This window comes from Polypterus senegalus, chromosome 6 (assembly GCF_016835505.1).
Source record: "Polypterus senegalus isolate Bchr_013 chromosome 6, ASM1683550v1, whole genome shotgun sequence".
In the NCBI taxonomy this organism is placed as follows: domain Eukaryota; kingdom Metazoa; phylum Chordata; class Cladistia; order Polypteriformes; family Polypteridae; genus Polypterus; species Polypterus senegalus.
Window position 1 is genome coordinate 114,913,890 of NC_053159.1, and position 25,752 is coordinate 114,939,641.

The 25,752-nt window shown below is 44.8% G+C and overlaps 1 protein-coding gene across 1 annotated transcript in view; it reads left to right on the forward strand.

The window, feature by feature from the left end:
• The window catches only part of dhrs11a (dehydrogenase/reductase 11a), a 178,031-nt gene that overhangs the window by 128,822 nt on the left and 23,457 nt on the right, over positions 1-25,752 (forward strand). The window contains exons 3-4 of the mRNA XM_039756838.1: positions 10,823-10,917; positions 15,695-15,824. Coding sequence (XP_039612772.1) covers positions 10,823-10,917; positions 15,695-15,824 — 225 coding nt within the window. The remainder of the gene's footprint in view (positions 1-10,822; positions 10,918-15,694; positions 15,825-25,752) is intronic.

Consider the following 25,752-nt stretch of genomic DNA (forward strand, 5'->3'; position numbering starts at 1 on the left):
TCTGTTCCTTGGCCACGCCCCAGCGTGGCGGAAGTGTCGGCTGCCTTCCTGGCAGCTCTCCGGGCGCCACACAAAGTCTTCCCCGGCACTTCCTGGTGTGGCGGAAGTGCCGGGCTCTCGGGATAATTAGGCACCGGGGCGCCGCCTGGCGGTGGCCACGGGTCCCTACAGGGCTGGGCTTCAAAGCCCTGTACCCGAGGCCCCTGCCTAACCAGGACGGACGCCCCACTCTGTCTGGAGGAGGCACTCGCCTCCTCCGGTCCTCCAAGCGTCCGGCGGGCTCCAGCCCCAACCGGCAACCGCACGGGATAAACCGGCATCGGGGCGCCGCCTGGCGGTGACCACGGGCCCCTACAGGGAAGGGCTTCCATGCCCTCAACCCGTGGCCCCCAACAGAACCAGGACGGACGCCTCGCGGTCTGGAGGAGGCACAAGCCCTCCTCACGCCCTCCTGGGCGTCCCGGCCGGGGGCCACAGTGCCCCACCGCTAGCGAGGACACGTGGGTCCAACGGCACAACCCGAAAGGGCAGCACGTCCCCAGCGAGGGTCCTACTATGTCCCCAGGGTCCAACACGGCACCCTGGGACATCTGTCTTCGGCACCCTGCGCGCAAACGCCCCCTGTGGTCTGCGCCGCTCGCCTCGCTGTTCCCCAGCGGGTCACTGTAGGCCTCCCGGCGCTGAGCACTCCAGCGGAGCGCCCGCTCCAGGCGGGCAGGTCCCGCCGACGCCGCCTCAGCGCCGGGCTTCGGCCTGTAAAATAAAGAAAAAGAGGGCCAGAAGCACAGCCAGGACACTCATCCCGAGCGCTCCGTCGGTCTCCGTATCGACCGTGCTCCTGCCCCCCTCCGACAGCCCCCAACTTGCCTGCTGGAGTCCTCCGCCGCAGGTTCCATGCCCGTCCGCTCGCCGGCCTCGGCACCGCTCGCAGGCAGCTCGCCCATCCGCCCAGGGGATCTCCTCTGCCCGCACAGAGGACGGCCCTTCTCGGACGCCGCACGCCAGCGCGCGCGCTCTCTCCTATCGGAGGAACCGGCATTCACCCTTCGTTCCTCCTTCTTTTCTTGGACGCGCTGACGGTCTGGGTCTGAGCACAGCGAAAGCTCAAATCCAGCCCCGTCTGCGTCCAGGCAGAGCGACAGGAGACAGCTGCAGGCTTGAGCGCAGGGCGCTAGGACCCAGGGCACTCAGCAGCCCCGATCCTACCAGCCCCTGCATATTCGAGCTCCTCGCCGCGCTAGCCGCCTGCACCGGGCGTCTGCTGTCGGGAGGTTGCTTACTTGAGCTGATCGTCCGTAGCGGTCACAGCCATGTTCGCAAACCTCCCCACTTGCTCTACGGAACGGCAACACTCACCACTCCCGCCGCGTTCTGCCTGCCTCCGGTTCCAGCGCCGCGCCGATCCTCCGTCTCAGTCGGTGTCTTTCTCGACGCGACCGCCATCTCCATCAGCTGCTCACTCTGAGCGGCGAGAACACGTAGCAGCTCCTCTAAGGACGGCTTGGCGGGCCGAAGGGACTCCTCCGACGCGACGCCGAGCCGCTGGTGGAGAGAGACAGACGCCGGTGGGCTTACCTGTCCATCAGCTCCACGCGACGCCTGCCTCCTCTGGGCCACTCCTCTGGCCCAATCGGGTCTCGGTTTGGCACGAGACTGGCATTCCTTGGGCCCGCCTCTATCCAATCATCGGCGGGCACGCAAGACACACCGCCAATCCCGTGCCTGTCAGCGGGCGGGACATCCGCCCGCGCCATCTTGCCTTCCCTGCTCCGAGTGCGGAGACGCCTCTTCGCGCGTTGTGTTTGCGGCGATTCTCGAGCCGCAGCGCCGCTTCCGCAGCCTTCCTTGCTGCCGCCGTCACCGCGCTGCCGACAGCCCGTGGCCCGCGTGCTCCTGCCACGGACGCGATCCGGTTCGTCCCTCCCTGTAAGGATAGAGGTAAGACCGACCCGAAGGGCCGATGATTGCAGGGCAGGGCACTTACCTCCCGGATCCGCCATGCCGAGGCCCCGCCGTGTGGCCTTCGGTGCTGCCACGCCGCCTGGCTGTCCGCTCTCGACAGCGCGACTGAGCCGCTGCGCTCCGGCGATGTCGGGTTCTCCTCCGCACTCGGGGAAAGCCATTCCGCTGTCCGGAGGCGTTTCTGGGGCGCGCCCCGCTGGAGTCAGGTGCAGGCGCTCCCGCTGCCAGTGTGTGTCCGGCTGCGCCGGGCCGTTCACAGAATTATTTTGTTTCAACAACACAGGTCCCCGCCTTGAACCAGGCGGAGTATCCTGCCGACTACGCCACTGTGAAACCTGGCCCCGGCACAGACAGACGGACAACATTTTTGCACCCAACACACTTTTATTGACACTATTTACAAGGTGTTTTGCTCACGTGCACCCCAGTGCCTTCTTGCACCAATTCCCCAAAGTCCAGGGCCCACAGTCACTGTGCCTTTCCTCTGGCCGCCTCCTGTCCTCTCTCCAGCTCCGCCTCCTTCCTCCCGACTTCCACCAATGACTGGAGGGAGGCGCCTAAATAAGGCTCCCGGATGAGCCCCAGGTGCTTCCGCCATCTGTTCCTTGGCCACGCCCAGCGTGGCGGAAGTGTCGGCTGCCTTCCTGGCAGCTCTCCGGGCGCCACACAAAGTCTTCCCCCCGGCACTTCCTGGTGTGGCGGAAGTGCCGGGCTCGGGATAATTAGGCACCGGGGCGCCGCCTGGCGGTGGCCACGGGTCCCTACCGGGCTGGGGTTCAAAGCCCTGTACCCGAGGCCCCTGCCTAACCAGGACGGACGCCCCACTCTGTCTGGAGGAGGCACTCGCCTCCTCCGTCCTCCAAGCGCCCCGCCGGGCTCCAGCCCCAACCGGCAACCGCACGGGATAAACCGCATCGGGCGCCGCCTGGCGGTGACCACGGGCCCCTACAGGAAGGGCTTCCATGCCCTCAACCCGTGGCCCCAACAGAACCAGGACGGACGCCCTCGCGGTCTGGAGGAGGCACAAGCCCTCCTCGCGTCCTCCTGGGCGTCCCGGCCGGGGGCCACAGTGCCCCACCGCTAGCGAGGACACGGGTCCAACGGCACAACCCGAAGGGCAGCACGCCCCCAGCGAGGGTCCTACTATGTCCCCAGGGTCCAACACGGCACCCTGGGACATCTGTTCGCACCGCCCGCGCAAACGCCCCTGTGGTCTGCGCCGCCTCGCCTCGCTGTTCCCCAGCGGGTCACTGTAGGCCTCCCGCGCTGAGCACTCCTGAGCGCCCGCTCCAGGCGGGCAGGTCCCGCCGACGCCGCCTCAGCGGCGGGGCTTCGGGCCTGTAAAATAAAGAAAAAGAGGGCCAGAAGCACAGCCAGGACACTCATCCCGAGCGCTCCGTCGGTCTCCGTATCGACCGTGCTCCTGCCCCCTCCGACAGCCCCCAACTTGCCTGCTGGAGTCCTCCGCCGCAGGTTCCATGCCCGCCCGCTCGCCGCCTCGGCACCGCCTCGCAGGCAGCTCGCCCATCCGCCCAGGGGATCTCCTCTGCCCGCACAGAGGACGGCCCTTCTCGGACGCGCGCGCCAGCGCCGCTCCTCTCTATCGGAGGAACCGCATTCACCCTTCGGTTCCTCCTTCTTTTCTTGGACGCGCTGACGGTCTGGGTCTGAGCACAGCGAAAGCTCAAATCCAGCCCCGTCTGCGTCCAGGCAGAGCAACAGGAGACAGCTGCAGGCTTGGAGCGCAGGGCGCTAGGACCCAGGGCACTCAGCAGCCCCGATCCTACCAGCCCCTGCATATTCGAGCTCCTCGCCGCTAGCCGCCTGCACCGGCGCCTGCTGTCGGGAGGTTGCTTACTTGAGCTGATCGTCCCGTGAACGGTCACAGCCATGTTCGCAAACCTCCCCACTTGCTCTACGGAACGGCAACACTCACCACTCCCGCCGTTCTGCCTGCCTCCGTTCCAGCGCCGCCGATCCTCCGCCTCAGTCGGTGTCTTTCTCGACGCGACCGCCATCTCCATCAGCTGCTCACTCTGAGCGCGAGAACACGTAGCAGCTCCTTCTAAGGACGGCTTGGCGGGCGAAGGACTCCTCCGACGCACGCCGAGCCGCTGGTGGAGAGAGAGACAGACGCCGGTGGGCTTACCTGTCCATCAGCTCCACGCGACGCCTGCCTCCTCTGGGCCACTCCTCTGGCCCAATCGGGTCTCGGTTTGGCACGAGACTGGCATTCCTTGGGCCCGCCTCTATCCAATCATCGGCGGGCACGCAAGACACACGGCCAATCCCGTGCCTGTCAGCGGGCGGGACATCCGGCCCGCGGCCATCTTGCCTTCCCTGCTCCGAGTGCGGAGACGTGCCTCTTCGCCGCGTTGTGTTTGCGGCGATTCCTCGAGCCGCAGCGGCTCCGTTTCCGCAGCCTTCCTTGCTGCCGCCGTCACCGCGCTGCCGACAGCCCGTGGCCCGGCGTGCTCCTGCCACGGACGCGATCCGGTTCGCCCCTCCCTGTAAGGATAGAGGTAAGACCGACCCGAAGGGCCGGCGATTGCAGGGCAGGGCACTTACCTCCCGGATCCCGCATGCCGAGGCCCCGCCCGTGTGGCCTTCGGTGCTGCCACGCCGCCTGGCTGTCCGCCTCGACAGCGCGACTGGAGCCGCTGCGCCGGCGATGTCGGGTTCTCCTCCGCACTCGGGGAAAGCCATTCCGCTGTCCGGAGGCGGTTTCTGGGGCGAACGCCTCCGCGGGTTGCAGGCACGGCTCCCGCGGCCAGTGTGTGGGGTCCGCCGCTGCGCCGGGCCGTTCACAGAATTATTTTGTTTCAACAACACAGGTCCCCGCCTTGAACCAGGCGGAGTATCCTGCCGACTACGCCACTGTGAAACCTGGCCCGGACACAGACAGACGGACAACATTTTTGCACCCAACACACTTTTATTGACACTATTTACAAGGTGTTTTGCTCACGTGCACCCCCAGTGCCTTCTTGCACCGAATTCCCCAAAAGTCCAGGGCCCACAGTCACTGTGCCTTCCTCTGGCCGCCTCCTGTCCTCTCTCCAGCTCCGTCTCCTTCCTCCCGACTTCCACCAATGACTGGAGGGAGGCGGCCCCTTAAATAAGGCTCCCGGATGAGCCCCAGGTGCTTCCGCCATCTGTTCCTTGGCCACGCCCCAGCGTGGCGAAGTGTCGGCTGCCTTCCTGGCAGCTCTCCGGGCGCCACACAAAGTCTTCCCCCCGGCACTTCCTGGTGTGGCGGAAGTGCCGGGCTCTCGGGATAATTAGGCACGGGGCGCCGCCTGGCGGTGGCCACGGGTCCCTACAGGGCTGGGCTTCAAAGCCCTGTACCCGAGGCCCCCTGCCTAACCAGGACGGACGCCCCACTCTGTCTGGAGGAGGCACTCGCCTCCTCCGTCCTCCAAGCGCCCCGCCGGGCTCCAGCCCCAACCGCAACCGCGACGGGATAAACCGCATCGGGCGCCGCCTGGCGGTGACCACGGGCCCCTACAGGAAGGGCTTCCATGCCCTCAACCCGTGGCCCCAACAGAACCAGGACGGCCGCCTCGCGGTCTGGAGGAGGCACAAGCCCTCCTCACGTCCTCCTGGGCGTCCCGGCCGGGCTCCAGCCCCGGCCGGGGGCCACAGCTGCCACCCCAGCATACCACTGCGTAGAAGAGGGCACTCGCCACAACCGTCTGGTAGAACATCTGCAGCATCTTACTGCAGATGTTGAAGGATGCCCTCCTCCAGTCGAGTGTTGCTCTACGTCCTCCTAACACCGATTTGCCTGGATAAGGGAGTGCGGTCCATTTTATTACAGACCCAGACGTACTTCCAGTGCCAGGGTGATTGCCCAATGGAAGTACTTCTGTGTCACATAAATTGGGGAGCGCCTCTTCCTACAGTGCCCTCTTGTGGCACCCATGGTCCTCAGCAGGGCTGTGTTGCCTGACTACATCTCCCAGCATTCCTTCCTGGTTCCCAAATGAGCACTTTCATGGAGGCCTCCTGCCATCTATTGTCTGGGGGGAATAGAAAGTCTCCTTTGACCTCTTCCACTTCCGGTAGGCTGTCCATCCATTTGTTCTGGCCATCTCTTCCGGGTGTTGTTTCTCCCTCTTCCCTGGTCGGAATGCTTGTCTGCCTTCAAGAAGCCTCCCATTCGGGTAAGGAACCATCCCCTCTTCTGGTTGCAATGCTGGTCCAGCCCATGTGGTATCTACACAGGCAACATGTTTCATGGCTACAGTAGGCACTGATAGCCCACACCATGCCACCCTCTTTTATTGATGTGCTGAGAATGTAGTTTGCATCTCCATGTGTACATCCATTTGTAATCGGTCCCAGCACAAAAGGAGAACTTTAGTATGCTCCAAGTAATTCAGTTTCAGTCCAGATGCCTTCAGTAGTAGTGAGGAATAAACGGCAGAAATTGTAATGGAGTCATAACTCTGCAAGTTGCATGCTCTAGATCTCTGGCTTTTCCTGCCGATATATAGTGGCTGCCATATCTCTGTAAACAGTGGATATCTTTAGCAGTGTGTTGTATGGTGGTTCAGTAAAATCAATAGTTTTTCTCCTCCTGTGCATGTGAGGCTTTCGGAAACCATTATTCCCACTATTGTCCCACTGACAATATCAGTTTGACTCTCAACCTTCTCAATATGTCAGACTGTCCCTTTTGCTAAATGAAAAACAGCAATTCATTTGATCAACAAATGTTGGGTTATTCTATGCTACAGTTACAGTTCCAGCATCCAAATATCACCCTGATTCAGCTCTGTAAGGTCCATCTTGCTAATGCAGACCTAATTATTTGCAGATCAGCTATGCTGCTTTCTCACGTTAATTTTCTTGCTATTCGTTTTTCATTAACATTATTTATATGCTGTATATAACTTCAAGACTAATATGGAAATTATTTTTCCATATATTTTTAAGGAATACTTCACACAAAAATATTGTTTTAAAATGTTACTTACATTTACGTTTTACATGTATTTGCTTAGCAGATACTTTTACCCAAAGAGACTTACAAAGGAGGTCAGCATAATCGAGTAAAATTAGTTTGTGGACTGTGTTGAATTAGTGGAGCATGACAGGTTACAAAGGCTCATCACCATAAGTAAAGAGATATAATGCCAGCATAACAAAAAATACTGATTTTACAATAGGACAGATACCCACAGAGCAAAAACATTCACTAGCAGTTTGAAATGTATTCAAAGAACAGTAGGGTTTTCAATCATTTCTTAAAAACATTGATGGAAACAGCACTCCGAACAGAGGTTTGCAGCTTGTTTCACCATCTAGGATCTACGTATGAAAAGATTCTGGATTGAGATTTGATAACATGCACAGGTGGTATCACCAGAAGGTGTTCACTGGCAGACTTGAGTGGGTGAGGATGATAGCACCTCACCAGTGTCTTCTTATATGCAAGTGCTGACCCATTGACTACTGTGTGGGCAAGCATCAAGGATATGCATTTAATATGTGCTGCTACAGGGAGCCACCCTGAACAGATTGGTTGACATGCTTCCATTTTGGCTGGTTGAATACAAGATAGACCATTGCAGGTCTGCTGCATAATTAGTCAGATGAGATCTGATTTTGCAGATATTATACAGAATGGATCTGCATGAGTGAGGGACAGTTGACATGTTGTCAGAGAAAGGTAGCTGCTTATCAGTCACCACTCCAAGATCGTGTACTGACTTGGCAGGTGTTAGTGACAGTGACTAGCTGAGCAAACTGGCTGCCTGGGATAACAAGAAATTCTGTTTTTGTCAGGTTGAACTGTAGTTGATGGTCTTTCATCCAGGATGAAATATCAGTAAGACATGCAGAGACTCTAGCTGATACCGTGTTATCCTCGGAGGGAATGACAGGTACAGCGGTGTATTGTCAGCATATCACTTACTGTATATGAGAAACCATGGGATTAAATGATGGGATCCGGTGAGGTGGTATAGAGAGAGAAGAGTAGAGAACCATGGCACCGATCTTTGGGGAACTCTTGTGCATGTCAGATGCACCCTTCACATATCTCCTTGCTAGGACAAACAGTTCCAAACCAAATTTGCCTCTCCCCCTCATTCATTGGTCAAGAATCCTGTCTTGTAATTCAGATAAGCAGCATTGTGGGAATGACATCGTTCCTGCTTACTTTGAATGGTGCCTTTCCAGGAAGTAACTGTTAATAATATTTTAGCAAAAAAACTTGCACACACCGTGCCAGTTTTGACCATACAAAGGAATATTGAACATATGGATTATGCAACATGGTGTTATATGAGAGTTTTTTTCTTTTTTCCATGGACATATTTGACATTGTTGGCCAATGTCCAGAATTGGTCACCACAAGGCCCCCATTGAGTTTGAATATTCAATATTCAATTTCTCCATGAATACATAAGCTTATTACATTTTGTGAGCCACCGCTACAAACAACATGGGGTAAGTAATGTTTAAATCAAGAATTATATTTCTCCATGAACTGTTTGCAGAGTATATTTTACCATGTATGTTGTTGTGATTGATAATAGTTTGTAAATTTTGTTCTGCTTTAGATTTTTTTTGTAGCATGTATAATTTTAAAGGTTTTGCTCATCGGATATTATTTTGGTTTAATTACATTATTCCTATCAAGCTTCTGGGATTTTTTAAATTGTTATGTTGCAGACAAAGTTATTCCCTGGATTATGTTTATTTTTGTTTTGCTGTTGTTTTTGTCAATTTTGAATTACTATTTTTCATGTTGTTTGTGTTATTTCCATTCGTTTTGCTTGTGTTTTGTTCATTATGTATTATGTCTTTAAATGTGTCTCCATTCTGTATTCTTTTATGGTTGGAGCCCTAAAAGGCAAGGTCTACCCTTATGTCACTGCTGCTGGGTCTTCCCCCTGGCTTTATCAGTTTTCCATAAAAAAATGATCTAGCAGAAGTTCATTGAGTGTATTTAAGGGTCTTTTTCCGAAGTATTTCTTTTCAGTTGGATTTACTGTTTTTCTGATTATTTCTGCTCTTTCTCTGGATTTTTGCTAACAGATTGTGTATTGGGTCTGGTTTGCTTCCACTTGCCTTTAAGCAAATCTCTTTCTGCTCTTTTGAGCATTTTTGCTATTTTTTCTCCTGTAATAATTTTTTTTTTCATTTATAAAGATTCTTTGATTGGATTGTCTTTACAAGACCGAGTTTTTGAAGTTTCTCTCTTTATTGAAAGATTTCTCAGTTTGTTCTGGCATTACAGGTTTCTTACAGTGATTTTGGTCTTTTCCATCTCCTAATGCTATTAAAAATGTTTTTCTGCATCACCCCATTTAGATACCACATTTGTGAGTTAAACAGGAGATGTATCATTTTATTCTCATCATATTTAAATACATGGAGACCCTTTAAAGCAGTAAATCTATTCTTAAGCAACCCTGCATTCATCAAAATGTTCATGATAGGCACAATTCAGTATGTTCCATCAAAACTGAATTATTACCATGTACTTAATGTGAAAACTGGCTGAGTATTTGTCAGGCCTCTCTGTAGACAATGTTCTTTAAAGTATTCATATTCCCACAGAGGTCCTTTGTCTCTTATCCAGTGTGGCATTCCATGTAACTGTGAATCAACCAGTCTATTGACCTGACAACTTGAATTATTTGTGCTCTGACTCATTAGGAAAACTTTAGTATTGCTGGAGTGGTCATTGTACTGCTCATAGGTTTTGCCAGAAAGAAAATACCTTTGAATTCACCACAAAAAACTACTTAAAACATTTCAGTTTCTGTAGTCTGAAATAATTATGACTTATAAGTTATTAACTGCTAACTTAAGATTTAAAAAATCTTTTATAAGAAAATTATTTGTAATTCAGCTATGATGACAGTAAGGGTGTGTAGAAATTTAAGTTGCTAGTTAGGCAAATGGATACTTGTTTAATTTGTAGCATCACATTTAATAATAAAGTGGGACAGTGGCAGTACTGCTGCCTTGCAGCAGGGAGACCTGAGTTCACATCCTGGGTTGTCCCTGCATGGAGTTTGCATGTTCTCCCTGTGTCTCTGTGTGTTACCCCGAGGTGCTCCAGTTTCCTCCCAAAGACAGGCAACATTAAATTTGACCTAGAGTGTGTGTGTGTTCACCCTGCGATGGACTAGCACCCTGTCCAGAGTTTGTTCCTTCCTTGTGCCCTAGCTGGGCTTGGTCTGGACTAAAAGCAGGTTAGAAAATGACTGGCATTTAATATTAAGGTCTGGTTAACTAACATTTAAATTGTACTGTATTGAATTTTAATATAACTGATAACAAAAAGCTACTGCTACTAGCTAAAGATAAAGTCCTTTGTAAATTCCTTTGAAACACTCAGACCAAGAACTCAGGCTGTGTTTCAGTTAAATCATTTTTGGAATGGGAATTGGTTTTATCACCGAAGATTAGTGTCAAAACAGAGATGTCTCCCAAAATTATGCTTCATGAAAGAGTATGAAACCAGATAAACTGAATAGATCTTTCAAACAGTGTGATTTATAATTTAATTTGTGGATTTTTTCTCGTGTATATGTTTGTCCCCAGTGATAATGAGCACTATACTTACTTGTAAATAATATTTTAAAGCAGTCCACCTTCTTTTTTTATATTTTGTTTTATACTCAGTACAAAGCATTTGTAACCCAAGACTAATTGTTGAGGTTTGCTAACACAGTGTTCTTTAAAATATTCTTACATATTAGCTGTCACCAACAGATTTGGTCACATGTGGGTTTATGCATATTTAAGTACAAATTGATTACTAAGTTACATTTTGTTCAGTCCATGTGCTTACATATTCAAAGATTGATTTTTTATTTTTTTGCTTTTTTTTTAGGTCAACGTCTTGGCTCTGTCAATTTGTACCAGAGAAGCATATCAGTCAATGAAGGAACGAAACATTGATGATGGGCATATTATAAATATTAACAGGTAAGTCTTACTTCTTACCTGTACAGACGCTTGTTTCTTTTTGTAGTATTAGAGCACAACATCAGAAAAGTTGTTTGGTAAAGTTGAAATGTTGTTGTAATCTGAAAATTATCCCATGTTGCTATGTTTCCAATTTCCTTGAGAAGCACTGATCAAAGTTAATGTAAAAAGGAAATGGGATATGTGTCCCATCCAAGTTGTATGGTCCAAATGAAAAAAATATTTTTATCAAGAAGCAGGGGGACAGCTTAAAATTCCTGGAAAAGAAAATCATTTGGCCTGAATGAATTGCAACCAGATTTTAGTACTTACATAGTCTATAGTAGTAGTAATAATTGTAGTAGAAGTAGTAGCAGGAGTATTGTCACTTGTACAGAATATGGTGAAATTTTTACTATATGTTTGGCCACTATGCAACATGTCACCACTCTCTAAACAAGAATGAATTATAATACTTAAATTCTCATAAAGGTTTTCTTTGTAGGATTAGATCATTATGTTTGCAAAGTAATCAGGCCATATACTTGGACAGGGAGACTGGTTTAGGATCCCTTCATTCTATCAAGTCATAAACACATATTTTGTACTTGGCAAAAAGGAGCCACAAAAGGAGAAACTTGGAGTCCTGCAATGTTTTGGTAAATTCTGGCAATGTATCTTAATATTCTGTAACCAGACTTATCCAAACCAATGTTGTGGAGGAACTAGAGCCAGTAGCAAGGCAGGAACCAGCCCTGGAATTTTACACCAGTCCATAATTAATTCTAAGTCTTGGATAAATAATCCTTGGGCCAATTTAGGCTTCCAGTTAAACTATATATTTACATATAATAACATATACATCCATCCATTCATTATCCAACCTGTTATATCCTAACTACAGGGTCACGGGGGGTCTACTGGAGCCAATCCCAGCAAACACAGAGCCCAAGGCAGGGCGCCAGCCCACCGCAGGGCGCGCACATACACACACCAAGCACACACTAGGGACAATTTAGAATCGCCAATGCACTTAACCTGCATGTCTTTGGACTGTGGGAGGAAACTGGAGTACCCAGAGGAAACCCACGCAGACACGGGAAGCGAACCTGGGTCTCCCAACTGCAAGGCAGCAGCACTACCCACTGTGCCACCGTGCTGCCCTCGGCATATACATTTTTGGAATTTAGGTGGAAAGCTATAGTGCCTGGAGAAAAACCACTGCAACCATGTTCAGGCTCAGAGACACAGCACTTGAACCAAGCATGCTGAATCTGTGGTGTAAAACTGCTAATCCCTGCACCACACTGCCATTTGAAAGGGAAATTAAGAAAAAAATTAAGCACTGGTATAGGTCCACAAATGTGTATATTACTTGATCATTTTTGTCTGATTAACTTTTGTTTTGTTTTATATATAGTAGACAGTCTTATTTTTTGCACGACCACATTAACTCTGCATGAAATGGTTTTTACTAATCTATTTTGTGTATCTGCCCAATGGTAGGAGGTTAGCTTCTAGTACAGTATTTGCTTTATAATTTAAAGTGATCACTTTACTGCCCATATCTCAGCTTCCTACATCATTATTGGTTCATGCATCACTGCTGGTCTTAACACTGTCTAAACCCTTACCTTTTTAACCTTCCTTTAATTCTTTGATCACACAATGATGCTTCTTTCTCATTGGTCTCAGTTGAAAGAAGGCATCAGTTGTTCCTCTCCCCGGCATGAAACCAAATTGCTCCTCCCCTGTGGTGGTCTTTTCCCTAAGAATTCCCTCTATAACCCTTTACCAAATTTTCATTGTGTGTGAAATCAACTTTATCCCTCTATAGTTGCCACAAACCTGAATATCACCCTTCTCCTTATTAATGGGTACAATCACACTGTTCCTCCACTCCTCTTGTGTTCTCTTCTGTTCATAGGTCTTCTGCATTAGATCCCACAACACATCTACCCCCTCATCTTCTAAACTCTTCCACATTTCTGCTGGTATTTCATCTGGTCATGTTGCCTTTCCATTTTTGATTAATTTCAATGCTTTACTTCCTCCCTCTTGGTTCTTGGTATTAGTCCTTCATTTGGTACTCCATCCCCAAATACTACCTTTGGATTTTCTTCATTTAGCAGCTTTACAAAGTACCTATTCCATCTGGATTGTGCAATAAACAGTGCAGACTCTTGGGTAACACATACATTTAAACAATAGATATCAGGGCTTAGAATTAATTTTTGAAACTGGGAGAAATTCAGTTTAACAGAAATGGTGATTTCAGACTCAGAGGAATAATGAAATTGCCTCGAGGGGAGGAGGTTTCAAAAATCCAGTTTAAAAAGCACTTTGGTATTTTTTTAATGTCAGAGCTTATTCTTTCAGATATTTACTGCAGTTTATAAACTTGAGTAGATAAAGTTAGCCACTGTTCTTTCGCATACTTTGTTATGTCTGCTGTTGTCACCTATATTAAGTAATTCTTTAATTTTTCATGTAGAATTTTCCATTCATATTTAGCCAATAAGATAGACCTGCTGAGAAATAATTGCATCAGTTGAGCAATGCAAAAAATTCTAGTTATTTTAAAATAAAATGTGCTGGAATTTTAAACAGTTGAGAAGTCAGCATAAGGCTGGAATACATTTATTTTTTAAGAAATTTGAAATATTTACTTAAATTAAAGGTTATCTATTCTTAGTTTAGGTGGAGTAGTAGTGCACACTGATTAGCACTGCCTTTTTGCATATCCAGCTTACTAGGTTTAAGTCCAGAATCTGATTGTCTTTGTGTAGTTTGCATGTTCTCCCTGTGTCTTGAGCTCTTCCTTGACTTTTCCAGTTTTCCTTCAACATTCTCAAAGCAATGGTTTCAGTGTAAATATGGGTATATGCAGGAGTGAACCCTGTGATTAACTGATACCCTGTCCAGGCCCTTTCCTGCATTGTGCCCATTGCTGCCAGGATAGGCTCTTAAATTGGAATAAGTGGGTTTTAGATTACCATGAACTGTTGCCAAAAACCAAATCACATTTCTTAAGAACACAACAGAAGTAAAGGTGGAATGTAGTATCATAAAGAAAGGTGTTTTACAAAGTCATCATTTTTCTACTAAAATGTCCTTTTCAGAATCAGGTGGCAGTGTTAGCATAGCCGTGGGTATTTCTAACACTAATTTTCTTGAAAGGTGCCTTTGAACAGTTTTTCCTATTTGATATTTTGTGTCAGTAAATTCAGGCCCACCATCAATAGTTTATAGAAGTGACAATTGCAAGTCTCAATGCAGCATAGATTGGCAATGGTCGGTTTGTCAAATATAAAGCAGCGAAACTGGATATGAATTAATTAAATAATTCAGGCCAATTTCCAGAATTTTTGCATTGATTTCAGTACAAGATTATACATCAGCTTGTTTTTAGCCATCAATTTAGTGAAGTTTAATTGAGTTCCTTTTAATTTAAACAAAGAGCACCAGAATCCCCATGTTTTAGACTCCTGCTGTGCGGTCACACAGTTCCACTGAACAAGTTGATTGCCAAATCCTGCCTTAGTCAGGACCAACTGCATTAGAGAGGTAACATTCCTATGCTTGTGAGCTTAACTTAACGTACACAATGATAAAATAATGAATGCCTAAGTAACAAATAAAGCAGTAACTTTAAAAGATGTTGAATGTTCTTACAACAGCCAAGAGAATTTGCTTACAAAATAAATATGTAGAGAAAAATTTGTGCTTTAAATATTCAGATTATGTGGGTAATATAATTTGTTTAAAAATAGTTTGTTTGGGATACCAGCAATCCCACATCAAATTTTACACCCTACACATGTAGTCAAAAAGAGAAACAGAAAGTTAAACAACAACAAGCTAAATATTGCATTACCTTGAATTTGCTGTATAGCAAGTGTGTGGTGGTCACGGGGGAAGACCATCCCTTTTTCGTGGCAGCTTTGTTTCTGCATATTCTACAGACAGAGTAGTTATCTTCAATTAATTTCTTCTCAACAATTTTCAAATAACCAAACTAGAACCTCACATAAGACTTTACCTTTTTAATGGGTTAAAGAGCTCTGAATCACTTCCTTCATAATCATAGTAAAGTACTGGATATCGAATTTGCTTGCTATGAGTGTGTGATTACATAATGTTTAGCACATGGAGCATTTGTTTTGAAAGGAAGGTAAACACCAATGGTTAATAGTGGTAATTAAAATATGAAGCAGTGTAATAGGCATTGTGAATTTCACCATCGTTAGTTGTAGTAACCATTAACCTTCCCATCCTTAGTCCACAGTAGGTTTATTGTTTACTATTGAGGATAGTAAATCACACATAAAATTAAGGAAGTGCTCCATTGATGAATTTGGTTCAAAGAGTATACTAATCTTGTAAGGCGTTATATTGAGCTATAGTAGTGTATGTACCTTTATTGTTATACCTTTAGTATTAGATAGTAGTAGAACAACTGAATTTAGGATGTTGTGCAAAGTATAAGATACAATGTGCAATTTCAGCCATTTTAAACCAAAGAGTCAACCTGGATAAAATGTTATAGAGGGGCTTGGCTGGGTCAGGTGTAATTTGTTTAATACAATCAGTAGCTTTGTTTTACAGCTTTGTTGAAGATCAGAGTATTGTAATAAATGTGCAGCCTTACAGATTTGTGGCTGTCGTGGTTGTTTATGGTGGATCCAGATTATGTTATAGTGTAAATAAATTTCATTTTTTTAGCACAATGTTTTATATCCTACATGTTAGAAGCACACCCAGAGACTTTGAACTGAAATGGAAATTTATTTTTTAGCATGTGTGGCCACAGAGTAGTCCACCAGCCTGCTGTACACTTTTATTCAGCAACCAAGTATGCAGTAACAGCACTGACAGAGGGCCTCCGCCAAGAACTTCGAGAAGCCAAGAGCCACATCAGAGCCACGGTAAGTAAATGAACCTTTGTGGCTTCAAATCTTTGTGAAATAACAACAAAAAGTTCAAAAGCAGATTAACTAGGCATTTAACTAAACTTTGTGTTAGGTTTTTCGTTTGGTAGGTTTACACTTGATTTTTTAGGTGCATTCGCATATAATGCAAAAAGCACATACTGCCATTTAGTGCTGGGCAGTATACCGGTTCATACCTAAAACCGTTTTTTATTTTTGTTATGATATTGATTTTTCTTATACCACAACACTGGTTTAAATTGCCTAAACGACGTTCAGAACGTGGCGCAGCGGAGAACTGTTCATGTGGGGACCTTTTTTCACTGCTACACCGCTAATCACAGAGGTGTTGCCCGGGGGCTCTTTTTCACTGCTACACCACTAAATAGGTAAAGTGGTAGAGTAGGTATTGTGCAGTGAAAATGGACAGATAACATTACGAAACTGAAGCTGTAGCTGACGCTAAAGTTGAACATGATGACACAGAAGAACTTTTGCTGAAAAAAAGGAATCACATCCGTTGCCTGGAGATACTTTGGTTTTAAAAGGTCGGATGTGGACCATTATGTTCAAATGTGTAAATACTGTTTCTGTACTACTGGATAATACTGCAAGCTAAGTTGTACTTGTTTTATTTGTTTTAAATACAGTGTAATGTACCTGGGTCCTGTGTAATAGTGTGACGACATGTTGACTTTATTCTCGTAAATTGTCATTAAAGTAGAACATTGTAAACGAAACTTCATCATAAAATGAATATTTAATTTACTAGATTTTCTCAAACCCCGTCATCTATACTAATAAAAGGCAAAGCCCTCATTGACTCACTCACTTACTCACTGACTCATCACTAATTCTCCAACTTCCCATGTAGGTAGAAGGCTGAAATTTGGCAGGCTTATTCCTTACAGCTTACTTACAAAAGTTAAGCAGGTTTCATTTCGAAATTCTATACGTAACGGTCATAATGGTCGATAATGGTCAACAACGTCCGCCATGTTGAACTTTCTTATTTATGGCCCCATTTTCATGAAATTTGGTAGGTGGCTTCCCTGCGCTAACCATAACCAATGTACGTACTTATTTCGGTGGTATGGTGCCACTGTCGGCCGCCATATTGAACTTTTCAACGGTCTTTGTTACTTATGGGCTCATCTTCAAGAAATTTGGTACACGGGTTCCCAACGTTAACTGATTCCTACTTACGTACATATATACGTCCATAGCCTGCAGCTCGGTCACCGTGTGAGGCGGCGTTGGGTCCCCTATCCCAACGCCTCCCACGTTGTTGGCTGCCTGCCTATATAAGGCCGTCCGTCGCTCCAGTCTCTACATTCCCTTCCTTGTTACGCCACGGGATTCACGTCTCCCTGCTGATAACTACAGCCTTTTAATTTAATCCACGGCTTCTCCGCTGTTTTATTGTTCATTTATTACGATTATAGTTATTGTGTAGACTTACTTTACATTGTTCAGGTACCCATTTCCTTTATCATTCCAACCGTACCCCCATTAACATGTCTATCGAGGTGATCACCATCGATCAAAGAACTGTCACTTACCGAGTGGTTTCCATGCCCGGAGATGGCACCTGCCTTTTACATTCTCTTTGTTACATATTGCATGGCCATATCAGGCTCACTCCTGATATCCGGAGGAACATTGTGTCTTATGTATTGAATGACTGGGACAGGTTCAAGGTGTGGACTGATGACGGTACAGGAGTTAATTATACTACACAGGAACACTAGAAGAGTGAAATGCTTAAGCCCTTCACCTATGGATCTGCATGTTAGTTAATGGCTGCCGCTGAATTGTTCGGTTGTCACTTTCAAGTATAAAGAAATGGCCAAATATTTTACACCTTTCGACAACAGCCAATGCCTCTTAAACATCTTAGATTCACAGGTGACGATTTCAGTAGTGGACACTTTATGAATGTTTAAACTCTCAAAAGCTGGATGTGAAGTTATGAATGAAACAGGTTGTATACTTACAACGCTTGACAGATGCCGAATGTCTCTTCAACACAAGTCCTACAAATACTGTCATAATTGAAACAAACCATGAAACTCAAACCGATTATGACAGCAGCAATCCAAGCTGTGAGATTTGAAACAAGATTACTTTTCACATGGCCAACTGTACGTTGCATGCTCAAGAGTAAGCTCAGCGCACAGCTTGGTCATGTTACAACCGGAGGGCCGAACTCAAAATGTGGTATACAAAGAGATCCATAACAAATAATTATTGGTATATTTTCCCTCAGTTTAAAAAGGTTTAATTTTCTTCTTAATAAAAATTTTTAGGCAGTACTTCACCGCTGCGAAGCGCGGGTATTTTGCTAGTAAGTTATATAGCACATTAAATGCTGTGTGTTAAGTGTTCCCCAAGCCATGTTAAATCGGTACGTACTTCTTAAACTGACTTCCTCTTGTACTAAGGAAGTGCAGGCAGCGATCGCCGCACAGAATACATTTACTTCATGATATTCCTGCTCTCTGAACATTTTAGAATGCTAAGATAAATACTTGATATAATTTTCATGATGAAATGCAATAAAGCATGTTTTAATCATGTGGGGGCACGGCGGCTTGGAGGTTGCATTGCTGCCTCGCAGCAAGGGTGTCTCGGGTGTTCCTTGCCTTGAATTTGCATGTTTTTCTGGTGGGTTTACTCGGCATGCTTCAATTTCCTTGCTGGGATGGGCACAACCTTGAATGGATGGCATAATTAAACACGTATAACGAAGATATTTTTAAAGCTCTGAACACTCTGTGGGCTAAGTGTATAATTAGTTTTAAATTCACAAAGACATTTATCTTGTGGTGATTGGTTATGTGGAGAAAGAAAAAGGAAGGATAGGAACTAGGGTTTTGGTACGTCAGACAGACAGCAAGCGTGCAATAAAGAAAGCCCTCTCAGAAGAACATTCATTGAATTCTGTGTTCGTGTCTCCGACCACCAGATCACAAACCCAACATTTACAAAATATTTAAGTTAGTTTAGTTAAACCTTAAAGTTTTAAAGTTTTTTGGAGCCTTGTCACACCTGCCATGAAGTTCTCTACACTAAACACACACCTGGGGACCCCTTACTGCGTGGGAGCAGCACTACCGCCTCACTACCGTGCATGTTTAATACATACTTTAATGCATTTAATCATGAAAATGATATCAAGTATTTATGTTAGCATTCTAAATTCTCAAGAGAGCAGGAATATCATGGAGTGAATGGATTCTGTGCAGTGATCGCTACGCGCACCTCTTAGTGTGGAGAAAGTCAGTTTAAGAAGCATAGTGATTAACAACTGGGTCGGGGAACACTTAACAGAAAGCATTTAATGTGCTGCATTAACTTATGACGGGGTTTGAGAAAATCTAGTAAATTAAACATTGATTTTAGGATGAAGTTTAGTTTACGGCATTCTACTTTAATTATGAAATAAACTATGAGAATAAAGTGGAAATGTCAACTTTAATCTCAACATAAATGGCAAGAATAAAGTGGAAATGTTGCTTTTAATCTCGACATAAGTCTCAAAATTAAAGTGGAAATGTTGAGAATAAAGTCAACATGTCAACTTTATTCTCGATATATAGTTTGTTTTTTTCTTCCCTGTGTCCGTATTTTTTTGTCTTCACCGTGGGACTATACCACAAATAGCATTATAAATGCAAGTTGCAGTTTTATTATTTATGTATATAGCTTAGCTTGAAGCAAGGTCTGTATTAATACAGTTTGCTTAAATGATGGTTCAGTTGGTATAGATGTCATTACCAAGTTGCACTTGTTTTATTTTATTTTAATTTGGTGAATACTGTGTAATGCACCTGGGCTTGAAGTAATAGTGCAACTCTCAGTAATAATACTATTATTTATTTTATTGTTATTACTAGCAAAATACCCGCGCTTCGCAGCGGCAAAGTACTGCATTAAAATTTTTATTAAGAAGAAAATTCAACCTTTTTAAACTGAGGGAAAATATTCCAATAATTATTTGTTAAGGATCTCTTTGTATACCATGTTGTCAGTTCGGCCCTCCGGTTGTAACATGACCAAGCTGTGCGCTGAGCTTACTCTTGAGCATGCAACTTACAGTTGGCCATGTGAAGAGTAATCTTGTCACAAATCTCACAGCTTGGATTGCTGCTGTCATATTCGGTTTGAGTTTCATGGTTTGTTTCAATTATGAAAGTATTTGCAGAATGTGTTGTGTTGAGGTGACATTCGGCATATGTCAAGCGCTGTAAGCACACAACCGGTTTCATTGATAAAATCACATCCAGCTTTTGAGAGTTTAAACATTCATAAACATCAAAGTGTCCACTACTGAAATCGTCACCTGTGAATCTAAGATGTTTAAGAGGTATTGGTGGTTGTCGAAAGATGTAAAATATTTGGCCATTTTGGTACACTTGAAAGCGACAACCGAACAATTCAGCGGCAGCCCTCAACTCACATGCAGAACCATAAGTGAAGGGCTTAAGCATTTCACTCGTATAGTGCTCCTGTGTAGTATAATTATCTCCTGTACCGTCATCAGTCCACACCTTGAACCTGTCCCAGTCATTCAATACATAAGACACAATGTTCCTCCGGATATCAAGAGTGAGCCTGATATGGCCGTGCAATATGTAACAAAGAGAATGGAAAAGGCAGGTGCCATCTCCGGGCATGGAAACCACTCGGTAAGTGACAGTTCTTTGATCGATAGTGATCACCTTGATAGACATGGTAATGGGGGTTGGAATGATAAAGGAAATGGGTACCTGAGCAATGTAAAGTAAGTCTACAATACCTATACAATAACTATAATCGTAATAAACAATAAAACAGCAGAGAATCCCGTGGCGAAGCAAGGAAGGGAATGTAGAGACCGGAGCGACGGACGGTCTTATATAGGCAGGCAGCCAACAACGTGGGAGGCGTTGGCATGGGGGACCCAACGCCACCTCACACGGTGACCGAGGTGCAGGATATGGACGTATATATGTACGTAAGTAGGATTCAGTTAGCGTTGGGAACCCGTGTACCAAATTTCTTGAAGATGGGCCCATAAATAACAAAGACTGTTGAAAAGTTCGATATAGCGGCCGACAGTGGCATCATACCACCGTACGTACATTGGTTTCGGTTAGTGCAGGGAAGCCGCCTACCAAATTTCGAGAAGATCGGGCCATAAATAAGAAAGTTCAACATGGCGGACGTTGTTGACCGTTATGACCATTACGCGTAGAATTTCGAAATGAAACATGCTTAACTTTTGTAAGTAAGCTGTAAGGAACGAGCCTGCCAAATTTCAGCCTTCTACCTACACGGGAAGTTGGAGAATTAGTGACGTTGGAAAGTTCAATATGGCGGCCAACAGTGGTGTCATACCAACGAAATAAGTATGTACATCGGTTTCCGTTAAAAGTTCAATATGGCGGCCGACAGTGGCATCATACCACTGAAATAAGTACCAAATTTCAGCCTTCTACCTACACAGGAAGTTGGAGAATTAATGACGTTGGAAAGTTCAATATGGCGGCTGACAGTGGCGTCATACCACCGAAATCAGTATGTACATTGGTTTCGGTTAGCGCAGGGAAGCTGCCTACCAAATTTCATGAAGATGGGGCCATTAATAAGAAAGTTCAATATGGTGGACGTTGTTGACCGTTATGACCGTTATGTGTAGAATTTCGAAATGAAACCTGCTTAACTTTTGTAAGTAAGCTGTAAGGAATGGGCCTGCCAAATTTCAGCCTTCTACCTACACAGGAAGTTGGAGAATTAATGACGTTGGAAAGTTCAATATGGCGGCTGACAGTGGCGTCATACCACCGAAATCAGTATGTACATTGGTTTCGGTTAGCGCAGGGAGCTGCCTACCAAATTTCATGAAGATGGGGCCATTAATAAGAAAGTTCAATATGGTGGACGTTGTTGACCGTTATGACCGTTATGCGTAGAATTTCGAAATGAAACCTGCTTAACTTTTGTAAGTAAGCTGTAAGGAATGGGCCTGCCAAATTTCAGCCTTCTACCTACACGGGAAGTTGTAGAATTAGTGACGCTTTGAAAATTCAATATGGCGGCCGACAGTGGCGCCATACCACCTAAATAAGTCCAGACATCGGTTTCGTTAGCGAGGGAAGCCGCCTACCAAATTTCGTGAAGATGAGGCCATAAATAAGAAAGTTCAACATGGCGGACGTTGTCGCACCATTATCGAATCGTTATGACCGTTACGTGTAGAATTTCGAAGTGAAACCTGCTTAACTTTTGTAAGTAAGCTGTATGGAATAAGCCTGCCAAATTTCAGGTTTCTACCTACATGGGAAGTTGGAGAATTAGTGATGAGTCAGTGAGTCAGTCAGTCAGTGCCTTTTATTAGTATAGATTTATTAGTTTAAATATTATGCAGTTTAATGATGGTAACATTGTTTAAATTGTCACTTTAACATGTCAGTGGACAGAGATTGTTAACATTAACAGAAAGTGTAGTTGTTTTACAAAAAATATTTACTATTTATTCCTTTTCTAAGACATGTTCAGTGCAATACAACTTTTGACAAGCACCCCTGGATATTTTACTAAGTCTAAATGCCTCTTTGGATGGTTGAAAATATGTTGTCAAAATTATAGTTTAAGTTTTTGCAAAATTTGTTCAATAAAAAGGTTCTATATTTTGACTGCATCTGTCATGCAATGTGATTCCGTCTCTTCATTAGTGTCACCCCCTTGAAAACTATCACTTTATGGAGCCATGCAAACCTGTATTAATACTTGTGCGCACATTAAAATGTTTTTCTGTACAATGCTCATGACAGTGGAATAGTTTATTCTTAGCCAGTCTACTGCATTAATTGCAGTGGTAAATGTGGTTAACATCTACTCATGCATGGGAAAAAAATACTGTTGAATACCGTGAAACCGGAATAATTTAGAAAAATACCGTGATATAGAATTTTGGTCATACCACCCACCCCTACTGCCATTGTCATGTCTTTCTGAAACATGTTATGAAACAAGTTGACTCCTAGTGGACCAATTTTTTTAAAATATAACACGCTTATTCTCTAATGAGATAGTTAGCTTTTTGTTACCACAAATAGAGCATGCTGTACAATTTCTAAAATTTCATAAATTTCAAAATCTCCCATCGAAAAGCATTATTAAATTGGCAAATTCATCTGTCTTAACACAGTGAGCATTCTGTGAGAGTTCATTGTACAAATGAGTTTGCTACTACAAATTTACCTTGAGAGAGGGCACTTCAGGTTGTGTATTTTGTATATTTTCCCTTTACTCATCTCACAGGCACTTGCGACTACAAAACATACAGAGGAACATCGGTTTGCGAGCATAATTCATTCCAGAAACGTGCTTGTAATCAAAGCACTCGTATATCAAAGTGAATTTCCCCATAAGAATTAATGGAAACTCGGATAATTCATTTCACAACCCACAAATATTTATATTAAAATAATTAATACAAAATGTAAAGTAAAAATATGTAAAACAAATTAACCTGTACTTTTACCTTTGAAAAGAATTGTGGCTGGTGTGAGACAGACAAGAGAGAGGAGAGGAGGAGGAGAGTTATTGTGTAGGACGACTTTCACTCTAACTAACAGAATCACTGCTATCTGTTGGCTCACTGAAATCTTTCTTTTTTTGTGACTTTAACAAGGAAACCTATCCATTGACAGTTGCTTTTGCCTGAAGAGTCGCTACACTTGGACACAAAATAAAAAAAATGCTTTACGCACTTTAGGGTTTCTAAACTGTTTTGGGATTCCCCCCAACGGGACAACAAGAGGTAGAGCGTCCAGAAGCAACGGCAGGCTCCCAGCGCTGTAGCAGTTCGCCATAAAAGAGAATCAGAAAAGATCGCGGTCAAGCTATAAGTGCCTGCCATCAATGGGTGATGCAAACAACATTATCAATGCAAGAGCACAGTATTACGTAGCCACTAACCTGGCCACGACCCTGCCTGATTGCTGTGTCTCTGTATAGGAGAGCGGTAGATGCCACTACAATAAATAACTGCGCTGTTCCTGTTTCACGCTGAATAAAGCTGTTTTTGCTAAAGTACTCAGACTCAGCCTTGTGTTTTGGTGTGCATGACTGGGACTCGCACATTACAGCACACACACGTTGTCACCATGCTATAGTAAACAGTATATGCTCATATGGATGTTGAATATATGAGTGTGGCACGGCGACTGAGAATGAGCATGGGAGACGATTACCCAAAATCCCCACGTGACGCTCGGCGGACAAAGTGTATACGTACTACTAGTATTGCAAGACCTTGCTCGTTTATCAAGTTAAAATTTATTAAAAATTTGAGGTTGTCTTGCAAAACACTCACAGACCAAATTACTCGCAATCCAAGGTTTTACTGTATCCCCATTAAAATTTAGTAAAAAAAATAGCTTATCAAGAAATTATTGTAAGAGGAATATGATTATGTAGGTATTCTATAAGCACAGAGTGAACAAATACTGTATGTAGTGTTACAATAAAAACAACGTAACAGCTACATTATTTGCATGTTATAATTCAGTATTTTTCTGACACCATAATTTATCTGCAAAGCTCTAGATCAGGCATGTCAAACACGCGGCCCCTAGGCCGCATGCGACTTGCATGACAGATCCTAGTTAGCACTGAACTTGTACAAAATGATTGCTATCGTTGTGATTGAATTATTTTGCATCTTCGGCGTTACTTATTATTATTACATCTGCCTTCTGACAAAAGCGTGTTTTCCCATGGCATTATGGTACCGGAAACATCATCTGCTAGTATAGCCACGAGCCTTGACCAAAGTTAATGAGCCACAACATCACAACTGAAGTGCTAGGCTGCAGCAGCAGGGACGACTTTAGGCATGTGCAAACTGTGCACCTGCACAGGGCCGCCAAATCCCAGGGTCCGCCACGCCAATATATATATTGAATATAAAACAGAAAGAGAAAATAACGACACAGCTGACAGCAGTGTGGCCGAAAAACATTGTTTTTCTTGTTAATTAGTACGCTGTATTTACTAATGTTGCTAGAGTCGGAGCAGCAAGTTATATGTAGTATTACAACGTTCTGCCGTAATGAGAATATCGTGGGCCGCCACTTGGTTTTCAAGTTACGGACACACGCATATAGAAGCGTGTCATGAGCACGAGGCAGCTATGCAGTGTCTGCAACAGACGTGACCATCCACCGTGCATAAGATACCATATTGACATTGGCGGGCGAAGAGGCCACCGATTCTTTCTCTCCTCAGGGTCGCCACGAGCCTAGAGCCGCTCCTGCTAGGCTACACTACTGGCTGTGCTGCTGAGACTGGCCACTGGGCAGAACTTACCATCACGGGTAGTAATAGCCCGCATATTTTCACATTTTTTGCTCTAGTTTTATATAATTTTGTGCTAGTATTGTAACGAACAGTTAGTGCAGATTACAGCTGAAGATCTGAAGTGATCGCTAGAAGTTGGTGAGTTGTTTATTAACATATTTTTGTGATTTTGAGTTTGTAAAATTAGTGTAGGTCAGGTGGCTTTTTGCATAACGGCTTATTTTACAATATAAACTTGAAGTAAACTTAGTAAAGTTAAATTTGATTTTTGGAGGATTTGTTTTCCGACATGAATTACTGAGCAATAAATTCAGTGAGCCTTTTCGTAATTTCAGTTCATATGAACAGGACTTTGCTCTGTTCTCTTACAACATTGAGAATGTGCCTGAGAATATCTAAATGGAACTGATTGAACTGCAGTCAGATTCTATTCTGAAGGCAAAATACAACGAAGTTGGTGTGCCAGGCTTGTATGCTTACCTGCCACCCTCGTGTGTGCAGATCCGTAAGTTGGCATCGACAGTACTGTCGATGTTCAGAAGCACTTATCTTTATGAGCAATTATTTTCGTTAA